The following is a 23,184-nucleotide window of genomic DNA, read 5'->3' as shown; positions in this document are numbered from 1 at the left end:
GTCCCGGTCCAAACCTCCTCCGGGGCTCCGGGCACCCGGTCCAGACCACGAGCTGCACGGCTAACTGAGCTATGGAGCTAAAGACAGCTACTGTTAGCAGCAGTTAGCTCTCTGGTGACATGCTGAGTTTTGATATGTGGACAATTCTTCTGTGTTGCACCTTTAACGTAATGATTTAATATCAGCACTGCAACGTAGACGTAACGTCAGGATCGTTTTCCCTCTCAGACTCTCAGCTCGACAGATTCTCTCCTCAGCAGAAAGTCATGCTTGGACTTGTTGTCTGAAAATCTGTTGACTGTTCATTCACTCGTCTGCTCGTCCTCACAGCTCACTGCTTCACTCTCCTCACTCTGTCACACTTCTGACCTTTAACCCGGCTGCTCGACTACAGTACTTTAAGATGAACCATCCTGATCCGGACGTATGGAGTGAACCACACGACAACAGTTGTGTAACGCTCTGTTGTCAGCTGATTTTACTTATTTGTGTCGCTACACTTGTCAGTGTGAGACTTTTCTTTCTTCTGCTTTCACTCAATTTGACCAAATTAAGTTACTCTGTTAAATAAGGAAACGTTAAAGGTGCATGCTGGGATGTGTCTGGCTCATTAGGTTACTCTGTTGAAGGAAACCTTGGTGCTGGCTCGTGAAGCGTTCCTGCTGTGTTGGCGTCGGTTCAGACTGATGTTCATTGTGTGACTTTGACTCGACCTTCCTCCTCTTTAATTCTATTATCTCTGTATTTTTATCCTCACAGCTGCCGATCTTAATCCTCAGACCTTTAACTGAAGCGGCTTCCTCACCTGTCGCTCTTTTTACCTCTCTGTCTTCTTCTGTGGTGTTGTGGCCGTCACAGTGGCGGCGGTACTTAAGCTGGATTTATTCCAGGATCAAGTTGACAGCGGTCCTCCTGGAGATACCTTCACTATATGTTTAAATCTGTTGGACTCAGGTTTCACCCTCTGACAGCACGACTCCAACACTGCATGGTTCTGTTGGTGTGAACGCAGCTCGACTGGGTCGTGTTAGTAAGTTAAGACAGAACTGACACAGTTGAGGCTCCAACCCGCCGAAATGTCAAACAGTCTGAGTGTTTTGTCTTTATATTCAGCGGACACAGTTAGTTAAATGTAACGTCTCGCCAAATGTAAAGAAATTGAGTACAACTGCAAAACTAATATATTTTCAACATTTAGCTAATTTTACTCACACTTGAGACATAAATTCACGTAAAACATGTTATTTGTCATTTTTAAAACTGCGTTTATATGTAAATAATAAATGTTAAATCTAAACGTTTAGGCTGAATGTATTATCTTAAATCTAAATGTTGAATCCAAATATTAAATATAAGATTGAACATTTAACATGTTGTTTTATATGAATTTATGTCTTAAGGAAATTGAGCTGAATATTATTAATTTATCAGTTAGAAAACTTGAACCAAATGTCTACATTTGGCGCCTCGTGCATTCAAACCGTGCTGAATTAGCTGTTAGCGGTTGCTGTTAGCAGTGAACTCATGCATGTACAGACAACTATCACTGGATGACTTTAATACTGAAGAAAACTTAGAAACGTGATGATTCTCGGGCAGGTTCTGCAGTTACAGTCCTGTACTGTAGTGCTTCTTTCATCATGTAGCTGACCTCCTGAACACCTGCACACACCTGTCTCCTCCACCTCACCCTGTGTTTCTGTGTCACACTCTCCCAGTTTGAAACCAATCTCACCATGTAGCCCTGGAGTCCAGCTGTGGGTGTGATCAGAGCTGCAGCAGGAGAAACCTGCTCCGTCTCACCTCTAATCTGTCCTAATATTTACTGAGAGAGAGCTGAGAGAGTAACTCACACACACTGCTGCAGGTTTATTGTCGCGTCACGGTATCGGCAGTGAGAACAGCTGATAGTTATACTCCAGTCTGAACTATCTGACATCTGGATCAGCTGCAGCCTCGTCAGTGCCGAGGAACTGAACGTAACGAGGTCAGAGGTCACCAAGACGAACAGGAAGTGTTGACTTAAGATAAAGAACTGATGCCACCATAAAAACAGCTGCGTTAAAACTACAAGTGACAATAATGTTTGTAATTACACTGAACAGAGTCTGCAGATCGGATGCTTTCTACGAGCACGTCGTCTGCGCATGTGCAGAGCGTGTTGGAGCGTGCACACAGGCGGCGTAGAGCGAACACAACTGCTGTCTGCTGCCATTTTGGATCAAGGCCTTAAACTCCACACTGAAGCTTTAATGAGAGGACTGATTAAACCGATACATGATATAATATATAACACTACAACAGTCAGAGGACGTTTCTCTTCACGGAGCAGTTTTACTTTTAACACCATGAATACATTTTGCTGATCATACGTCAGTAACATGTCAGTGAACAGTGTTAGCCCTCCACTGCAGCTGGAAACACTAATGTGGACGCAAATCATTTCCACACGGAGGAGGCCTTTTTAAAACCTCCAGGCCGACACACACACACACACACACACACACACACTCACACACACTCTCTCTCTCTCAGCTGAGTGCTCAGAGACCCTCAGGCGATCTGGAGGCTGAGATGACCAAATGTAGGCATGAACGAAGTTCTCGCTCCGTTCAACCTGTGTAAAGCTGCTGCGTTGTCATGACGACGGCGGCAGCAGATAAGTGATTCTGATGGATGATCATGGATGCTAGCTGCTAACTGAGGCTAACAGGAAGTGAGGCTGTTGCTGCTCTGTGGGGAAATGTGACGCAACGTCAGAGTTCAGCAGAGGAGACACAAGTGTTGCATTCTTACCGGCTGAGTGTTCAGTGTGACGTTCTTCCATTTTATGATTCTGCCCGTCCAGAACCAAACTTGGACTAACGCCCGCCCGTCCCCGCCCGCTTCTCTGTGACAGTGGTCTGACTCCAGGTCTGTGATGGATATAAAGACATATTGATGAACAGCACAGAAGAACATGGAGTCGAGGTTTCTTCTCAAAAAGGTTTTAAAGAATTCAGCTGTTTGTTTTGTTATTTGTTCCGTTGGGAGGTTTTCTGCCCGCAGGTGAGGTGAGGTGAGGTGAGGTGAGGTGAGGTGAGGTGAGGTGAGGTGAGGTGAGGTGAGTGTGAAGCTGAGCAACAGCGTCCTGTCTGTGCGGTGGTTAGTGTGGCATTGTGGTATTTTTGTAGGAGACTTATTGGTGTTTAAAGTCAAACTGAAAGTAGTAGTCTGTAGTGTGGATGGTGCATCGGGAACATGTCAGTGTCTGAGGAACCCGTTCAGTGCGTTCTGTGTTGGTTCTATACGTTCTGTGTTGGTTCTGTGCGTTCTGTGGCGGTTCTGTGTTGGTTCTGTGCGTTCTGTGTTGGTTCTGTGCACGAGTGAGGCAGCTCTGAAGAAAGCGTAACAGTAACAGGAGCGACTGCTGTTATGACACCAGGTTTTGCTGCATTGACTTTTGTACTTCTCCTTAATTAAAGTCAAGCGCTTGAAGAAGCTTTCGCTCCAGTACAGAAAGAAAGAGATCCAGTAGATATTCCTTCCACTCTCACACTCTTCAGTTCTTTGACCCAAACAAAGATGGCAGCCAGAAACGATGGATGTTTACTCGTCCTGTTGCTGTTTTTGGCTCGAGTGACGCAGTCGACGTTCATCAAACTGACACAGAAGCTCAGACTCGGAGTCTTTACCTGCCAGTTGGACATATTTGTTGAAACTCCTGTGTGTTCTGGTTCTTTATGGACTTTCTGTAGACTGTGTTGAACAGTACTGAGGGTAATAATGATGTGTTGCTGCTGTTGTTGTCTCTCTGTGTTGTAGATCTGTGTGTGATAGACCAGCAGCTCTGTCAGGATGAAAACTCCCTGCTGAGTTTCGAGGCGATCTGCAGCATCCACAAACAGATGGACGACGACGCAGACGGGACGGTGGACATGACGGAGACGGACGAGGTGAGACGAAAACACTCAGATAGTGTTTTTTCTCCTCCTGACCAAACAGAAAAAGGTTGCAGCTCACACAGACTCCTTCTCCTCCTCCTCCTCCTTCTCCTCCTTCTCCTCCTCCTCTTCCTCCTCCTTCTCCTCCTTCTCCTCCTCCTCCTCCTCCTCCTCCTCAGTTTCTCAGGGAGGATCTGAAGTATCACGACTCCGGAGCCAAACACAGCAGCTTCCACCGAGTCGACCTGCACATCAGCGTGGAGGACATGTGGACCACCTGGAAGAGCTCTGAAGGTGAGGGGGGTCATTCAGTCTGAACGTGGCTGCTTAGTTTGCACTCACCTCCATCATAATTTAAAGGTGCAGTATGTAGAATTTAGGAGGATCTATTGGCATTTCATTAGATTATAATCACCTGGAACTAAGACTTGATGTAAACGTGGCCACTGTAGAGGAGGGCGAGATGAGCAGTTTTTAGTCTGTTGCAATCTGCAGCCACGAAATCCTCCACAGCGGACCTTCAACTCATCGTCCAGGATGTTATTTTAACCCTGGTGAAACTACAGGAACTGGTCAGTCACAGATATAGACCAACAGCAGACGTGGGCTGTGTTCAGACTATGATACGATACAATAACTCAGAACTTTATTAAACCATGAGGAAGTTCCCTGGGTCAGGGTCACACACCGGGTCAGGGTCACACACCGGGTCCAGTTTAAGACGACAAACAGAGCATTACGTTTTAGTTAAGTATAAAAAATATAATGTGTTTAAAGGAGTAAATGCAATAAGATGATTTTGAGTCTGAACAGCAAATAAAACGACATTAAATGAGAATCAGATCAGATTTCTGCAGCTGCGTCTCAGTCAGGACGCTCTGGTGGCTCATGTCAAAGAGGCTTTTGTGTCTCTCGCGACACGTCACACGATGGCGACGTCAGATCCAGAGAGACGAAAGTGCAGAATCAGTGAATATCTGCAGAGTTGTCATCTGAATTCTCCGGCCGTATATCAGTGCAGACGATCTTTCAGGTCTGATTTGAGAAACAAATCTGATTTGTCTGATGTCTGAACATAGCCTGAAGCCTCCTCAGGGGGTTTGAGTCAAATATCTATATGACAAATGTGAACACACGTATGGATATCTGTCAGTGTGACGTTCATCATTACCTCTGATGTCCATCCAGAACAAAGGTCCATTAATCCACCTAGAAACTGAAACTGAGAATCTTCATGTTCTTCAGTTTTCTTCAGTATCAGAGTCATCCAGTGATATTTGTCTGTACGTCCACAGATACGCTGCTAACAGGAGCTGCTAATGGCTGATTCGGTAAACAAACACAGGCTCCGACCTGAATGTGACATTACAGATGCAGCACATCTGACGAGTCTTGTTCTCCTGATGGATTTCATAGTTTCTGTTGTCGTCTTGGTTCCCAGACATGTTGGTGTTAGCATGTTAGCATCTATCAGATTTCCAACAGCATGTTTGATGTCCTCCCTTTTCACACAAGGACAAACCTCAGACAGACGGGAGCTCAGTGTGTCTGTAATTATTACTGACGTTAAAATCGCCTGCAGACGAGAGTCATCGTCATCAAACTGTTGAGTTTAGTGTGAAACTAACTAATTATTATACGACAGTTAGAGATGATTTACACTCAAACTTGAGATCAGCTGCTGCAACAGGCTGCTGCTGTTTGTGTCAGAGCAGCTCTGGGAAATGTAAAAACCCATTAATTAAATAAAGTCAGCAGATTGAGAGAAAAGTAGTTTCAACAAAGTAAAAGCTCACAAACATCAACAGAACGACTCTTCAGTAAATTGACTGCTGGACGGAGATCTGAGCTTTCCTCATATTAAACACACAGTGACGCATCTTTACTGTAAGCATTTATTTACTCTGTAAATAAAACAAAGTGTTCACATCGTCACCTCACAGGTCCAGACTTCCTTTAAGAAATCAGGAGTTTAAGGGTCAGGAAAAAAAATCAAGATGTATCTGTTGAAAGAAAGAAAGAAAGAAAGAAAGAAAGAGAGAAAGATGGAGGGTTTTAACGGGAGAATCGTGTTGCGTGTAAAAATAAAATCCTATTTTTGGATCCACTTTATTTTCCATCTCAATTTGTCACGGCGATGACGTAAAAAAAACGACACATGAAGAAGAAAATGTTTATTTTTAGAAAAAAGTGCCAGAGATGTAATAACAGAGAGAGACGGAGATATACAGCAGACCAACAGCTGCTGTTGATGTTCGGTTATTAAACGACCGAGCCTGAAGGGAAACATGTTAAAAATCTTTTTTATGTTGCAGAGTAGCTTCATGTCAGAGCTGTAAACCACCTGCCGTCTCTCTCAAGCCTCCTCAGCTGTTTATTTTTCAGAAACGTGGATGTTTAGCTCTGCGACTCCAACAGTCACTTTATTTAATCCTTCACGCCTCGCTGACTCCGACCTTCTGAACTGTGTGAAGTGGCTTTATTTAAATAAATGCTGTTTGTGTGTTGAAGTGTATAACTGGACGGTGCAGCAGGTGGAGGACTGGCTGCTCAACAGTGTGGAGCTTCCTCAGTACGCAGAAACCTTCAGGAAACACCAGCTGGATGGAAAGGCCTTACCCAGGTAACACACACAGTCTAAACAGGAAGTATACTGAACCCTCCGGCTACAAGCGGGATATTTGTTTATACTTTGTTTAGAGTATCCCGAATTAGCCATTAGCAGCTCCTGTTAGCAGCGTTCTCATGGATGTACAGACAACTTAAGTTCTGAACTGTCGTTGTCCTGTTCTCTGATTTCTATGTGGATTTATGGACGTTTGTTCTGGATGGACGTCAGAGACAACGACGTCCTCAGGAAGTGTCCATCACACTGAATGAGATCAATATGTTCCATGTCTGAGTTCACATTTGACCCAGTTATGACGGAGAGAAGGAGAAGCTTAAAGGACCATACCGCTGGTTTAACACCCGTCGGCATTTATAGTTCAGTCAGACAGACGATCTTTAATCCTCAGACTTATTTCCATGCTGTGGTTCCTGTTGTCCATCTTTACTTTTCTAGCTCCAGTTTGATCTTGATGTTTCTGTCCTCTGTAAACAGGCTCAGCGTCTTCAATTTATTTGATCTAATAATAACAATCTTATAATCATGACACACAAACCTTTGTTGATAATCTGTTGGATAGTGTTGTTAAATCAGAATGAGGTTGTGTTTTCCAGTAGGCCCCCGTACTCACAACTCAGATGTCTGAGCGTCCTTGAACGCACCATTTTTCTTCAGAACAGCGTCTGAGCTGAAAAACCACACGACCATGACAATGTTTGTTTCTGGCCTGCCACTTCCTGCGGAGGTTAAAATCTACCGTCGGACTGAAACTCTCGTTTCTGTGAAAGTCATTAATGAGCTCGGTGTCTGTTCCCGGCAGGCTGGCGGTGAAGAACACCACGCTGACCGTGACCGTGTTGAAGATTTTAGACAGAAGTCACGCTCAGAAACTGCAGCTCAAAGCCCTGGACATCATCCTGTTTGGACCGCCGCCAGGTGTGTGTGTGTGTGTGTGTGTGTGTGTGTGTGTGTGTGTGTGTGTGTGTGTGTGTGTGTGTGTGTGTGTGTGTGTGTGTGTGTGTGTGAGAGAGAGAGAGAGAGATATGACAGTGATATCAGTGGTATCTTAGTGTAACATATTGGCTGAATGAAAATAAAATGTGATGGGTGTCTGTACCTCAAGTCCACATACATATAAACGCACATACACACACACACATTATATATATGTGTGTATATATATATATATATTAATGAGCTCGGTGTCTGTTCCCGGCAGGCTGGCGGTGAAGAACACCACACTGACACATATATATACAAATATGTAAACATACATATTTTTTATATATATATATATATATATATATATATGTGTATGTGTATGTGTGTGTATATACAGTATATATATTCACATGACAGCTGACACCGTGCAGGATACTGAGCTGTTCTCTGTATGAAGGCGGCAGAAAACAAGTTTCTGTGGGTTATAAAGCTTTTATAAAGTATTTCTGGGATTATAGTTATGGGGTGATATTTCTAATAAAACACTATGTATTGTATATTTGTCTGTGTATTAATATGAACTGTGTGTCAGCAGGCCGACAGAACTGGTGGAAGGATCTGGTTCTGGGTGTGTCCATCCTGATGGCACTGGGCGGCTGCTGGTTCGCCTGGGTCCAGACCAGGAAGTCCAGAGACGACATGGGGAAGCTGATGAAGGACCTGGAGGGTCTGCAGAGGGCCGAGCAGAGCCTGCAGGAGCTGCAGGAGAAGTGAGTCCATCGCAGCGTCTCTGCACTCACTCTGTCCCAACATCTCTTATTACATTTCATCACATTAATTTACAACACCCGGCTGTTAGAGGGTGAAAATCATCAGGTAGTCGTCTCAGCGTTAGAAGTTTGTTTTAATGTACTGATGATAAAACTGAGTTCACACTGAGGAACAGCTGCTGCAACCAACTGCTGCTCTCAGCGAACACGTTGTGTTATTATATCATTACATGTAATTAACCTCCAAACTGTGACTGAGCTGCAGCTACCAGAGGAAATAACTCATCTACTGTGTGTGTGTGTGTGTGTGTGTGTGTGTGTGTGTGTGTGTGTGTGTGTGTGTGTGTGTGTGTGTGTGTGTGTGTGTGTGTGTGTGTGTGTGTGTGTGTGGACAGTCTCTGCAGCAGCTCTCTGTCTGAAGTCCTTATATGGTCAAAGAATAGCCAGGAGTTCAGTCTTATGCTCTCTCTCCTTCTCACACACACACACACCTGCATGTACACACTACCACACACACAAAGACTTCACACATTCACACACTTGGCACAGGAACACACTGTGACTTGTGTGTGTGTGTCATGTTGTAACACGCTGTTTTACCTCACAGCTCGTTTTGTTTCTCTCGACTACGACAACAGCTGATTACACTGATAGGACTGTTTCCATGGTTACTACTATAATTACACCAGCACTACAACAGCTTTTGCATTTCTACCCTCACAGTACAACTACTACTATTGTTAGTACTTCTAGTATTACAATGTGTACTACCTTTACTAATACTATCATTATTACCACTTCTATTACAACTCATTTTACTACAGCAGCTATTATTACTGCTACTCCGACTAGTTTTACTATGATCACTGTTACTATGGCTACTGTTACTATTTTTTTCTACTGTAGTACTACTCCTGTTAGCACTCAGTATTACCTCTACTGTTACGGCTGTACTGCTATAAGCTGCTAATGTTACAGGTAATATTTTACTGTTACTGCTCCAAACACGAGTATTCTCCTGCCGTTTGTATTGTTACTACACGTACTATTACTACTGCTGATACTGCAGTTACTGCTTGTATAGTTCAAAACTACCAGTATTTCGTAACATAACATATATTCTTATAAGAAATCCCACCTGCAGTACGACAATAGAGCTGAGTACTGCGGCTGTATTGTGTGTCAGCAGCTGACCTGGATACAGTGTCAGTAGATTAGATCCAAACAGGTGGTGATGCACTGAGGACAGGTCACATATATACTGTTACACACACTTTACTCTCACACACACACACACATTCCTTCATGCCTCCCCATAAACACTGACCCCCTCCCCCCTCAGACTGAGGCACAGCTCCCCCTGCTGGCACCAACAGTCACTACAAACACTGGAGAGAGAAAACAGCAGCGCAGCTTTTATTGTTACAGTAACAGCACAATATATAGTCACAGCTGTAACGGTGGTAACAGTAGTAGTACTACAGTGGTAATATGGAAGCACCAATAGTACAGGATTAGTAGTACTGACAGAAGTATCAGTGATATTAATCTTAGTAGGTCAAATAGAAGAAGCATTAGTTGTGACAGTACAAAAACTAGTGACGATACGACTATAATTAATGTTGATACACTGCTAGTAACAGTAGTAACATCAGTGGCAGTACTACTAACAGCTGCATACGTTACAGTAGGAGCAGCAGCTGAGTCGTAGTAACATTAATGGAAGTAGTACTAACAGTCGTAAAAGTAACATTATTCACAGTGATAGTAGCAGTACAGAAGTATTACTAACAGTAGTGAAGTAACAGTTGTAGTAATACTACCAGAACCAGAATAGTGTCAGTGGTAGAAACAGTAGTATAAGTTACATTAGTCATGGTAACTGTAATAGAAACACTTAAAGTAACATTAGTTGTATTAAATCTAAGTGCTGTATCGTAGACAACTGGACCTGTCGTTGGTCCGACCACGACTCAAACGACTTCAAGAAAGTAAACAAGTCCAGTTGCCTTCGATACAGCAGCTAGATTTACCCTGATTAGTTGTAGTAACGCTAGTGACAGTACAACAAACAGCAGGTTATTAGTGTTAACAGTAGAAAGATGAGTGACATGGTAGAAATGAAGTAACACTTCAACACAGCAGTAGTAATACTACAGTAGCAGTAGTAATACTACAGCAGCAGAACAGTAGCGGTGGTAACGTAGTAAAAGATAATGACTTTGTTTCAGGAGCTTTCTACCACATCTCATGTTCTTCCTCACAGGACTGTGTTAAGTATTGATCACGTGACCACAGTATAATATACAGTACTATCACTAAACCATCGTCATGACAACGGAGTAACTCAATCCACAGAGAAAGACCCTGAGATGTGGCCGAAAGCCTCAGCTACACAAGATAAAACAGACCGTGTGATAAGAGTCTGTCAAACTAAATCTAGAGGCTGAACCTGTGAGAGAGAAGATGAAGTGACCTCATATGTTGTTGTTGTTGTTGTTGTTGTTCCCGTCAGGCTGCAGAAGGCTCAGGAGGAGCAGCGCTGCGTTCAGGTGGAGAAGGTGAAGGTGGAGGAGGAGCTGAGGAGCGAGATCGACTCGGCCAAGCTGGAGGCCCATCGGCTCCGAGAGCTTCGAGAAGGAACCGAGAACGAGAGGAGCCGGCAGAAATACGCCGAGGAGGAGCTGGAACAGGTAGAGGAGATCTTCAATGTGAGCTCTGTTACTGTTCAGAAAAGAGTGAAACATCTGACACGTTACCTTATAAGGGTGAAAATCCTGAGTCGTGTATGTATCGTAGGTGCGTATGGCGTTGAAGAAGGCGGAGAGGGAGCTGGAGTCGCGAGCTCGCTGGGCTCCACCGGAGTCTCTGCAGAAGTGGCTTCAGCTGACGCACGAGATCGAAGTTCAGTACTACAACATCAAGAAACAGAGTGCAGAGAGGCAGCTGCTGCAGGCCAGAGAGGGGGTGAGGACAACAACACACTGACAACACTGAGACACACACCATGATGATGATGATGATGATGATGATGATGATGATGATGATGATGATGATGATGATGATGGTGGTCGTGTGTTTCAGGCAGAGAAGATCAAGAAGAAGAGGAGCTCTCTGTTCGGGACGTTTCATGTGGCTCACAGCTCCTCGCTGGACGACGTCGACCATAAGATCCTCTCTGCCAAGTGAGCGACCTTCAACCAGACGACACATTTACTTTAGATCCACAAATATTTAATCGACCGTCTGATAAGCCCCGCCCCCCTGAGTCACTGTTACTACACCTGTGTTCAACCAATCTCTCCATTCTCACGTATCATGCTACCAGACTGGTTAGGTTTAGCTTCAGTCTGTTATAATATCACGACAAGGGACCTGTTTCCTTTAGCCGTTAGCATTATAGCATGACCTTGGACGCTAAAGCTAACAGGTCCCTTGTCATGATATAATGCTAACAGACTGAACATCTGTTACCTGCAGATGTTGTTGGCTTCGTAGCCGCCGCTGTCCCTGCTGTTAACACCTCCTCCTCCCCCAGACAGGCGCTGGCCGAGGTGACGGCGGCGCTGCGGGAGAAGCTCCACCGCTGGCAGCAGATCGAGTCTCTGACCGGTTTCTGCGTGGTCAATAATCCGGGTCTGGGGGCGCTGGCGGCCGCTCTCAACCTGGACCCATCCTTCCTCGGCCTGCGACCTCCGACCCCTCAGCACCTCATCCTCTCTGATGACCTCGACGACATGGACGAAGACATCCTGTCTCCTGGGACGCTGCAGTGTAAGTTGATGAGACGTTTGGTTAGTAAAGGTCTGTCAGCAGTCTGGTGATTTTTTTTTTTTTTATTCATTCTTCAACTCGTTCAGACTCGACCCGTCCTGCTGCTCATCGTTAGAGCACCAAGTTTGGATTAATCCACTGCTGAAAGTAGTCCTCAACAAATACACTATTTCCTGTCTGTTTGATATAAACTACAGCGAGACGGTGTTTTACCAATGAGCTTGGACCTGAGGGCCACAGACAGGAAGTCAGGAAGTATTGAGAGACGGACGAACACATCGATGGTTTCTTTACAAGAGATTTGTTGTTATTATTGTTAAAATAATACAAAAAATAGATTATGGTTACTCTTCTGAAATATAGATGTCTCTTTGATGAATATTCAAGCCTTACCTGGCGGCTCTGAAAGCAGTGTTTTTTAAAAAAACAGCTAAGCTAAATATTTATTGTAGTATTTATGTAGTTTGTACAGGTGGTGTTGCCGTACCCAGCTGTCAAACATGGCGGACGTACTTGTGCATGCAGTAACGTTAGCTCACTGCTAGCGGGTAGCCTGTGTCTTTTCTCTGTTACAGCAGTGCGTCTCATCAGTTCTTACATTTTCATCCTCCTCACCGTCAACAAGCTCTTAAACAAGAGATGCTACATTTTGTGTTTTGAACATATTGATGGGAAATTTATCTTTTTATCATCAGACTGAATTTACAAACACGTGAAGCTTCTTTTTCTAATATTATTATTACTGCTGCTGCTTTTGTGGTTTCACATATCAGGGTGAGAAGTACGGTTTTTTATAGTAGTTGTTTTTTTTTCCAACTCTAACTTTGTAGAAATTGGACAAACCTGCAACATTCGCCTCAAACTTTAGGTTTACTTTTACCTGCCAGGCTGAAGTTCTTCTGTCTGTGGTTCTGTCTGTGGTTCTGTCTGTGGTTCTGTCCGTGGTTCCGTCTGTGGTTCCGTCCGTGGTTCTGTCCGTGGTTCTGTCTGTGGTTCCGTCTGTGGTTCTGTCTGTAGCTGCTGGAGTTCTTCTGTCTGTGGTTCTGTCCGTGGTTCCGTCTGTGGTTCTGTCCGTGGTTCTGTCTGTGGTTCCGTCTGTGGTTCTGTCCGTAGCTGCTGGAGTTCTTCTGCTAAAGTCGTGTGAAACGACACTGACTGTAGAGATTCAGTCGGCGCTCATCACTTCAGGTTTCTCACAGAGGGAAACGTAACGATCCACCTGAGCTCGTCTCCTCTCAGCTCACCTGTGGTCCGCTCACTGTCTCCGTCCTCTCCTCTGATTGGTCCTCTTTTCTTGGCATCTCTCTCTCTTGATTGGCTCCCTCCAGACGCAGCGTGGCAGATGGACCGGCGAGTGAGCGACCTCTGGCCCCTGAGTGGCATCGCAGAAACCCAGTCACCATGGAAACACTCTGGTTGGCCCCTCCCTCCTTCAGCCTCCCCCTCTCTGATTGGTTCATACCTCTGTATGATCTCTAAAACGTCACATGAGCAGTTATGACCTTTAATTCTTCTCATTTTTCAATGAAGCATAAAATACAAAAATAGAAAGTTAAATAAATGTTGACTGATATAATATCACATGTTTGAACTATTACATGAATTATATTTTTAAAACATTATTGGTAAAATATAATGCAGAATACATGGAGGTTATGTTGAAAACCCATTTTAAGCAGTAAAATAACTTTAATAAATATTTTTTAAAGCTGTTTTCAGTTAAATTTAAACACCAAATGTTTTTAAAATGATTTTGTAAAGATTATTTTTTTACGTGAAATACATTTATTAATTAGAATTATTTCAGTTAGTAGTCATTTTTATTACAAGATACAAGGTAAAATTATTGTTTTATTTGTATTAATTTAATGTTTTTTAAAGGGCTTCAAAAATTAAACAAAGCTTGAGTCCAGCTGGGAAATATTTTTGGGTTCGGACTTTAATCTTTATTTTATCTTCTTAAATAAATAATACAAGTCAGCAAAAAGAAAGTCAGAACTTGATTTTTTTTTTCTTAAAGTGGAAAAACCAAAAACAGAACAGCTTATTATATAAAATTTTAAAAGTCAGAAGTTTTAAATGTCTTACTAAGATTTTTACTTCAACCTCGCACACAGAAAACAAAACAAAAAAAACTGAATCTTTTGATAAAAGTCCAGTTTTAAAATCCGATTTGTTGAATTTTGACCCAACAATCCCTCAAAAGTCACAGAAAACTGTGGGAACCGGCTTCATTTCACCTCCAACAGGCCAAAACAAAACGATCTTTACAGTTTGAAACAGATTGAAACGGTTTGAAACAGATTGAAACAGATTGAAACGGTTTGAAACAGATTGAAACGGTTTGAAACAGATTGAAACAGAGGCACGAATCAACCTGAAGGCAGCGTTCACATGGACATTTGTGAGAAGTCAGAAAACATCCGTGTGTTCGAGTCTCTGTGAAAAACATCACAGAGACTCGAACAATAAATTAAAGAAACTGAAGGTTAAAATTGAAAGTTTTGTTTAGTAAAATCAAGTAATTCAACAATAAACGACGGCTCATCAGAAAATCAGCATCATCGTTGATGAAGATGCAGGCTGTCAATATTTTTCAAGATACTGTATCAAAGATAGAAACTCCAACTAACGCGACAACACTAGTAAACAGATTCAGTCGTGTAGAAGTTTATCGTTATAAGAGAGCCAGGCTGGTTGTTTCTCCTTCTCCCAGTCTTAATGCTAAGCTAGGCTAACGTCCTGACTCCAGCTCTGACTAAACTATTCCTTCAGTCGTTAAACTTTGATGGAAACTTCACTCTGTGTTCTGTGAATATGACGGACCGCAGGTGTCCATGTGAACGCCTCCTCACCTGTGCAGCCCCACCTCCTCCACCTCCTCCACCTTCTTCACCTCCTCCCTCCGTCTGGTCAGATCAGACGAAGCTTCTCGGAGTCTCCTCTTCCTCTCCTCACCTTTTCACACTCTGAAGACCTGGAAAACACATCACTGTTTTAACACTTCACCTGTGTCCCCTCCTCTTTTCACTAACAGGTCTGCAGCAGCTAAAAACACAAAGAAATGTTTTTTTCACTTTCAGAATTTCTGCTGCTGGAACAAGTCGATTAATTACTCCAAGAAAACTTGATTGGAAAAACGTTTTTCTTTCATAATATTTAGCAGTTATCGTCACAGTTGTCTTGTATTGGAGTCGAACTTATTTTCAATCAGAAGTTCAGTTTACAAAAATTAAATAAGTGGAATCTAAGTTTTTGGCCCTGTTCACACCTGACATTAACATCCATCCTGAGTGACCACTTGTCATCAGGTCCCACGTCCCGGCTCTATATGCTGAATTTACGAGAAGGAACAAATAAGTCAGAATCAGTCAGAGACAGAGTTTCACACAGTTTATAAAGTGTCTCCAACTCAACAACTCACTAAACTGACACATTTGTTAAGGGAGTCTGGGGACAAAGAAGTCGCCTATACTGGTTACTGTTTAGTGTATCTGTAAAATGTGACATGTTTAGCATCAATAAAATGTTTCTTCTTTCATAAATTGAGTGTAAATGGTGAAATCAGTGTAAACAGTGTGTTCAAACAGCTGCTAAATGTTGGCAGGTCAGACTTTAGCACTTTAGACACAGAAGCAGACAGGCTGGTGCAGCCATGCTGCCACAAACTGACACTTTTTACAAGGAAACGCACAACTTACTGTTTTCATTTAATGCTGAATTTACAAGAAGGAGACAATGATTCAGAGTCTGTCAGAGACAGAGTTTCACTACGTTAGAAAGTTTCTCCTCATGAAACAACTCTTATAATCACTACATTTGTTAAGGGAGTCTGGTGTTATTGTGGTTCTGAATGTGGTCTGAGGGATTGGATCTCGTCCTTAATGCATTCACACCTGTACTTAGAGCTGTCCACTTGAGATCGGATCACTCAGGACGGATGTTGACACCAGGTCCGAACAGGTCCGCTGTCTCTGTGGAGGAAGCTGATGTTTGTGATGAAACAGGAAGCTAAAAAGAAAAAAGAGCCTCATTTTGTTTTAAAGTTGTTGCAGCTCAAAGTTCACTTGATCACATTTTGCACTTTTTCTCCTCATGAATCTGTCGTCTGCACTCGTAACTCTTCAGTTTTAAGAAGCATTTCTGCTGTTTGTGAACTTCCTGTCTCTGCTTTTCAAAATAAAACCACAAACTCAGTCTAACTCTTGCTCTTCCCTCTCCTGCAGCTCAGAGTCTGATGCCCCTGCGACAGCAGATGGGAGACCCCAGGTTGACGTTCAGCTCTCAGAGGTTGGTTGAAGGGCGGGGCTTACCTCAACAGGAAGGGCGTGACCCGTTCACATCGTCCCGTCCTCCCAGTGGTCACGGCCGGCAGAATCGCAGCCGCTCCATTGGCCATCTGGAGTTCCTCCCTGTGCCCTCCCCCTCTCTCTCCTCCTCCCTGTCTCACCCCTCTATCGGCCCCACCTCTCCTCCTCACCCTCCCTCCCTCTCGTTCTGTCCTCCTCCCACCTCCTCCTCCTCTTCTTCTTCTTCCTCCTACGCTGAAGGCACCGCTCATTTCTCTGCTCTGCTCCTCCGTTCTTCTTACTTCCATTCTGTGGAGGCGGCGTCCAGCCTCCCGCCAGCAGGAGGCGCCGCGACGAGCCAGAGGCAGCGCTGTCGCTCCGGCAGCTTCGGGTATCGTCCTCTGCACGGTGTTTTCCAAAGATACTGACACACTAACAAGACAGAAAAAAGTCAGCAGACGTCATTACTGAAACATTCATACACAGATTCTATCAGAACTCGTACACGAACAGAATCAGAACTTGTTTTGAGTGGTCAGAATTTACAGGTTTACAAGACCAATTGTTAATGTGGACATTTCCTCACAGTCAACTGTCCTGCAGACTCCTACAACCCAAAAACATCCCTGATTAACCATCTTAAGAACGAAGCAGTGGACAGAAAGTGATGACTCATGAATAAGAGGAAGTGTTTTAATGAGGCATTTTGTTTTCGGGTCGTTCGCCCGTCCGTGCCCCTCTGAACCCGATATCTCATATTGTGTACAGATGTTCACTACGACTCAAGAATGAACTGATCAGAATTTGGTGGCCACAATTCTAGTCTGTTTTTTTGTTTTTTACGAACAATTTTTAGAGAAAAATAAGGACACATTAACGAGGTCCAGTCGACGTCACATCGCTGCTTTATGTTCTTCTTGCTGTTTCCCTCCTGATGTTGCTGTTTATTCTTGCTGGTTCTGTTCACACGTTGTCTTTGTGCTCATATTGTGGTGAAGTTGAAGTTTTTGTCGTTTGTTAAAGGATCTTTGAGGTTTTTGTAAACGAACATCGTGATTGGTTCTCTTCTCTCCATCAGGGACATCATGAACCGCTCAGACTCTGACTCCGCCCTCCCTCTCTCTCACGGCGAATCACGAGGCCTGTACGGGTCCAAGGCCTTCCTCCTTTCATCCAGGCTCCACCCCCTGCAGGGTCAGGGCTCCGGGCTCGGTGGAGGCGGAGGAGGAGGCGGAGGCGGAGGAGGAGGTCTGGAGAAGAGCTCCAGCCTCGGGGAGCTGAGGGGCAACTCTGCTGCCGTCCTCGCCTCCGCCTGCTCCACCCGCTCCCTCTGCATCACGTCCGACGCCATCGACAGCCCGCTCGTCTTCGCGTCTTCCGCTTCGTCCAGTCCGACGAGCAGCGGTCGGGGGACGGGCGGTCAGCTCACGCCCAGGAGGAGCCCTGTGGAGGAGGAAGGAGGCGAGGAGAGCGAGTCGTCCGTCAGCCGGAGGAGAAACGCTTTTAATAAGATCTTTAAGAAGAAGCAGGGACGTCACTGAACCGGAGGAACGTCTCAAAACTTACAGACTCATGATGAGATCTTCAACATGATGCACAAAACAAACGCTCACAGGGAACATCAGATTTAACGCTTCACTTTATCGCTTTCATTCAAGACGGACTCTGACACGACACCAGAGTGTCTCCATCAGTGAACGTACGTCCGTTCAGTCTTGTTTTACCTCGGTTTCTATCGCTCTCCCTCTTCAGCTTCTCTGCCTCCTCCATCAGTGACCTCTCTTCCTTTCCACAGTTATTCCAGTTGTTCCATCGTTACCTGGGGATAGTGACCGTGGAGAACAACGCCTCCTCCTGTAATGAATGCACAATGACAGACTCACTTCCTTTATGCTGTAATTCATCGTGCATGTTTTGGGGGGAAGCCCTGATGGCCTGAATATCAGTGAAAATGAGGTTATAAGGAACCAGTCTGAAGGTGGATGGTGTCATTTTTCTGTCTGCTGCCAGTTTAAATAAAATCTTTTGATGCCAAACAAGCTAAACGTCAGCCAAAGTCATTCAAGTCAACTTTACAGGAAGTGACTTAGTGCTGCATTTGACACACAGCCAACAGCTTGTCTGAAGCTATAAACATTTGAATATTTCCATCCCAAATAACTTGAACGTGGAGTGAATGCTCCAAAATCAAACGCTCGACAAGTCAGCCGTCAGTTTACCTTCAAACAGCCAGTAAAAACAGTTTGACTCAACGTGTTCAGGCTCCTCAGAGCAACAGACTGGACGTAAAGATTACCACTGTTAAAGAAGGGGCCGGTGTGCAGGGGATTGTGGGAAACTGAGGACCAAATCTAACGGCAGTTGTAGTTTTGGAGCGAATCAGGCTGCAGGTCTCTTCCAGTTTGTCTGTTGATGCGTGTGTCAGATGCATGATGGGAACACGCATTGTTTTGTAAATGCCTGTTTGTTTCATATGTTTATGTCGGAGTGGAGTTTATGATTTATTATCTGAAGGGTTTCTGATTTCATGATGGTGGTGCAGGACGGCAGTTTGATCGACACCTCCAGGGTTTTTACTCCACTGGACCGACCTCAAGCGTGAAGTCAGATTCATGATGTCGTTGACTTTTACCTTCAGTTTTAGATTGTGTTTTATTCTGAGCTGCAACGAGTCAATTAGTGGCGTCAATAAAGATATTTCATATTGTTTATAGATGAGGGCCGTCACGATATCAGATTTCCAATCATGACCTAAAGAATTCACAATAATATCATTGTGATATCTACAGAAAATGTGAAAACACAAAGGAATTACCCTCAAAATACGAGCAGAGAGGTGGACAGATCGACTGTTAAATAACTATCAACTATATAAACGCGTATAAAAACAATTACTGAGTGACTTTCTGTTTTATGCTCAACTGCCGCCTACTATGACAAAACGAAAACAGAAAGAAACAAACGGTTTAAGAGGCGATGTATTAATTCCACGACATTATCGTGTATCTTTTTAACACAATATCAATATTTCATTTTTAAATATCAGGATAATCGTCATCGTGACATCACTAGTTTGGATTGTTGGTCGAGCAAAACAAGAGATTTGAAGATTAAACTTTTGGCTTTTCAAACAAAAAAACAAATCTTAGAGGACAAAATACTCATGAAGTTTTCATCAATAATAAGAATTATTTTTAATTCAGCTGTAATTTTATTGAGACGACATCTAACGTTTGACTTCTTTCTCGTGATGCATGATTCAAATCAAAGTTATATTATCGGTTATAAATCAGTATCAGTTAAAATTATAGCCGATTAACTGACCTGATCGTATGAAGCCAAACTGTTTAAACGACTTAACAAGCGCAGCATCTACAGTATATGACAGAATGCTCCTTTAACATCGGTTTGTATTGTGTCAGTAAACACAGAAGAAGAAGTCGTGCATCTGTAAACAACGTTTATCATTACTGTTGATTATTTTCTTGATTAATCGATCAGTTGTTTGATCTATAAATGTCAGAAAATGGTGAAAAATGTTGATGAGTGTTTCGTCCTCAAATGTCTTGTTCTTTCCACGACCCGAAGATGTTCAGTTTACTGTCACGGGACAGAAACCAGAAAATACTGTAGAGCGATAGCAGAGAATTTGACCCGTTTTTACTTAAAAAATGACTCAAACTGATTAATTATCAAAATAGTTGTCAACAAATCGATTAATCGTTGCAGCTCAGAGTAATTTTGGAGCTGAAACTCGTCGTTGCTCATCAGTGTGGAAAGATCTGAAACAAAAACATAACGACTCACCGAGATACCAAAGAAGAAGTCTGCTGTCTGTCCACCATCATCCAAACAGAGCTCAGGTCAGTTTGTTTAACTTATTCTCACTGTTTGATGTTCACCTGTAGAGGAAATGTAAGATTTTACTTGGAGATGTCGAAATAAAAATGTGTCTGCACAGTTTGGAGTCAAAACACACACACACACTCACACACACACACACACACACAGTCATAAATCAGCTGATGTGTGTGTTTTGTCCGCAGCAGGATGTTCAGAGGGATGTGAACTTTAAATCACATTAACTTTATTTACTCTGAACAAAGTTTAGTGTTTATTTAAAGAGAGCAGCTGTCAGTGAGAGCGGCTGTGTGAGGACTTCATTACCCAGAAATCCTGTCACATGACGCCAATAAACTAAACATCGTCCTCTTAAACTCGCTGGCACATAATTCAACATCTTAATATATTTAAGGCAAATTCAGTCATTAAGTCTCGTAGTCCACAGAACATTTCTGGAGCTTCACAGTAAAACAGAGTTGCAGCGTTCTGATAAACACCTGAAGCAGCTGGAGATGATTTAAAACGGAGAAACAACCAAAAACTAAATAAAACCTCCAAAACTCCATTAAAACTTTGCTGAATAAGCGTTAATTAGTTCCTGTGTGCAGTGAACCTGTTGATGTTCAGACAACTGTCACTGGATTACTTTGATACTGAGAAAACTTAAAAACATGATTTTTCTCAGGCAAGTTCTGCACACGTGAGGAGCGTCTTTTTTACAGGATTTCTAAGCAGTCATCATCTCCTCCCTCCATGCTGATGAAAGTCAGGTGAAGTCTCGTAGTCCACAGAACATTTCTGCAGCTTCACAGTAAAACAGAGTTGCAGCATTTATTCCCTTTTTTGAAGCCGGAGATGATGACTAGATTTTACTAATTGGACGAACTGTTCCTTTAAAGAAATGTGTTTTTTTTAATTGACAATAATTAATCCAGTTTTCAGCTTCGAATAAACGCATCAGATCAGGTGGATGGAAACTTACCGACCGTCTAAAAACATCTGGTGAAGTCGAACATCTGCTTCTCTCAGAACAAACGTCAGAGCTGCAGACAGGAAGTGCAGCATTATCTTCAGATCACACCCAACAGGCTGAAAGAGATGTGAAAGTAAACATCAGTGAGCTGCTACACAACCAGAGACTCACAACTACAAACTGTAACATCATTGTGCTTCTCACAGATCAGTTACTGGTTTTTAATTATTTTTTATTTTTTAACACCAAATCAAAAGTGTACTCAGATATCATCTCGGTGTGAATGTTCTCTTATCTTCAGTATCTGACAGACGTCGTCCTCCATGTTGTTCTGTCTCTGTGGACATGAACTCTCGCTGAGTCTGATTAACACTCATCAACATAATTAATCCACTGTTGACTCAAGTGGTGCGTTCACTGACCCCTCACCTGCTCTGGAGATCTGCCAGAAAGAGGCTGATGTTTAACCACCAGGTGGCAGCACAGAGCCAAACACCAGCAGACTGAAGAGGAGCTTCACTTTGGTGCGTTCAGGGTCCGATTCTGCTCTTCTGCCCTTTCAAAGGTTCTGATTACATGACAACTCCACCTTAATGTGAGCATCCGTCAGCTGTTTGTCTCCTCAGTCAGCACTAAACAAGAAATAAAAAAATGTGAAAGTTTACATTCAGATTGAAAAAGTTTTTTTTATAAGGATTTACAGATGCGTCTCAATATAATTAAATGTGTTTAAACTCCTTAAAGTCACGAAACTCTAGATTAACATTAAAATACAAGAAAACAGATCACATGTAAATCTCAAGTCTTGGTGATCAAGTCCCAGTCAAGAGAAATAAGTCCTCGGTCAAGACCTGACAAGACTAAAGTCAAGACTAACAAGTCCCAAGTCAAGACAATCATTTCCCAAGTCGAGTCACAAGAAAAGTCCAGAGTCAAAACCAACAAGTCCCGTCAAGCCCCAAGATGTTCTAGCTCCAAGTCAGGACGGTAAAGACCAAAGTCAAGTCAAGACTATTAAGTCCACAGACAATTCCTGGTTCAAGTCCCACGTAAAGTCAAACAAGTCCCAGTAATCAAGGCCCCAAGATAAGACCAACAAGCTCCAGGTTAAGTGTATAGAGACCCAAGACTAACAAGTCCAAAGTCAGATCCTAAGTAAAATCCCACAAGAGCAAGTTCTCAGTAAAGACAACAAGTCACATGTCAAGTCCCAACTCAAGACCAACAAGTCCTGTGTCAAGTCCTCAGTCGACACAAAACTGTCTCAAGTCAAACCCAACAAGTCCAGAGTCTAATCTTAAGTGATCACCAAAAGTCTCAATTCAAGACTAACAAGTCTCAAGTAATAACCAACAACTCCTGAGACAAGTCCCGGGTCATCTCCTAAATGCCTCTGGTCAAGACTAGCAAGTCCCGAGTCTAATTCTAAGTCAAGCCCAACAAGTCCCCATTCAAGACCTACAACTCCTGAGTCAAGTCCCGAGTCGACACCGACTCGTCCGGTCTGACTCCACTGTTAGAAACAAACTTTTGGTAAAATATGAAAATGTTTGAATTCTTCTTGTTTTCTTCGAGTGATTTCTCGCCGACAGCTGCTGTGATGTTGTGTAACGTCTTTCTGTTGGCACCAGTTTCACCTTATAAGGTTTCCCCCTAAAAAACGTGTCTTCCTGTCTTCACCCCTCCCTCCAACCACGTCCTGTGTTTCTGCTCAGCCGACAAACTGCTAACACTGATTGGTCAGATGATAAGCTGAGATGCACCTGAAAGGAGGATCATATTATTTCAATATTAACAGAGACCTTACGCTTTATTCTGTTTGTCCGTCGTCTGTAGAGAACTTTAAAAACTGTTTTGCATCCGCCTGTGAGTGGAAACAGTGCTCCATTCAAAACCTCACTTAAAAATCAGTTGTTTTAGTGGCAGTGTGTTTTTCTCTGCTCCTGCCCATAAATTCACCAGAACTGTCAGAGTCTCCCAGGTTATGCAACTGGTATTAAGTTGGTGAAACTCAGAAGTGAAGAAACTCAAAAGAAGAAATGAAAGAAGAAATTTTCTCCAC

General features: G+C 43.2%; 1 protein-coding gene and 3 long non-coding RNA genes across 12 annotated transcripts in view; 1 reads left to right on the top strand and 3 right to left on the bottom strand.

The window, feature by feature from the left end:
• The window catches only part of LOC141007342 (stromal interaction molecule 1-like), a 39,093-nt gene extending 18,826 nt beyond the window's left edge, over nucleotides 1-20,267 (top strand). For 2 of the 8 annotated variants that reach the window (XM_073479699.1, XM_073479698.1), the window contains exons 3-14: nucleotides 3,805-3,935; nucleotides 4,103-4,217; nucleotides 6,435-6,546; nucleotides 7,352-7,467; nucleotides 8,066-8,243; nucleotides 10,759-10,954; nucleotides 11,043-11,210; nucleotides 11,328-11,428; nucleotides 11,782-12,017; nucleotides 13,346-13,432; nucleotides 16,244-16,307; nucleotides 17,385-20,267. In XM_073479699.1, the coding sequence (XP_073335800.1) occupies nucleotides 3,805-3,935; nucleotides 4,103-4,217; nucleotides 6,435-6,546; nucleotides 7,352-7,467; nucleotides 8,066-8,243; nucleotides 10,759-10,954; nucleotides 11,043-11,210; nucleotides 11,328-11,428; nucleotides 11,782-12,017; nucleotides 13,346-13,432; nucleotides 16,244-16,307; nucleotides 17,385-17,847 (1,967 nt within the window). In that variant the 3' untranslated portion in view covers nucleotides 17,848-20,267. The remainder of the gene's footprint in view (nucleotides 1-3,804; nucleotides 3,936-4,102; nucleotides 4,218-6,434; nucleotides 6,547-7,351; nucleotides 7,468-8,065; nucleotides 8,244-10,758; nucleotides 10,955-11,042; nucleotides 11,211-11,327; nucleotides 11,429-11,781; nucleotides 12,018-13,345; nucleotides 13,433-16,243; nucleotides 16,308-17,384) is intronic. The other 6 variants (XM_073479702.1, XM_073479700.1, XM_073479701.1 and 3 more) reach the window with 6 other exon arrangements.
• LOC141007349 (uncharacterized) lies at nucleotides 9,639-12,069 on the bottom strand. Its single transcript, XR_012180006.1, has 3 exons — nucleotides 11,718-12,069; nucleotides 11,003-11,437; nucleotides 9,639-10,927 (listed from the first exon to the last, which is right to left on the bottom strand). It is a non-coding gene; the product is annotated as an uncharacterized lncRNA (long non-coding RNA).
• LOC141007348 (uncharacterized) lies at nucleotides 14,898-16,459 on the bottom strand. Its single transcript, XR_012180005.1, has 4 exons — nucleotides 16,331-16,459; nucleotides 15,914-16,028; nucleotides 15,289-15,351; nucleotides 14,898-14,994 (listed from the first exon to the last, which is right to left on the bottom strand). It is a non-coding gene; the product is annotated as an uncharacterized lncRNA (long non-coding RNA).
• On the bottom strand, nucleotides 16,479-23,178 carry LOC141007347 (uncharacterized). 2 transcript variants are annotated; one of them, XR_012180003.1, is made up of 5 exons: nucleotides 21,552-23,178; nucleotides 21,132-21,238; nucleotides 20,114-20,208; nucleotides 18,031-18,160; nucleotides 16,479-16,738 (listed from the first exon to the last, which is right to left on the bottom strand). It is a non-coding gene; the product is annotated as an uncharacterized lncRNA (long non-coding RNA). The 2 variants fall into 2 exon arrangements; XR_012180004.1 differs by lacking the exon at nucleotides 18,031-18,160.
• Nucleotides 23,179-23,184: the final 6 nt, after the last annotated feature.

Source organism: Pagrus major, chromosome 13 (assembly GCF_040436345.1).
Source record: "Pagrus major chromosome 13, Pma_NU_1.0".
NCBI lineage: Eukaryota > Metazoa > Chordata > Actinopteri > Spariformes > Sparidae > Pagrus > Pagrus major.
Note: the sequence above shows the minus strand (reverse complement) of the source record. Positions and strands in the feature narration are given on the sequence as shown.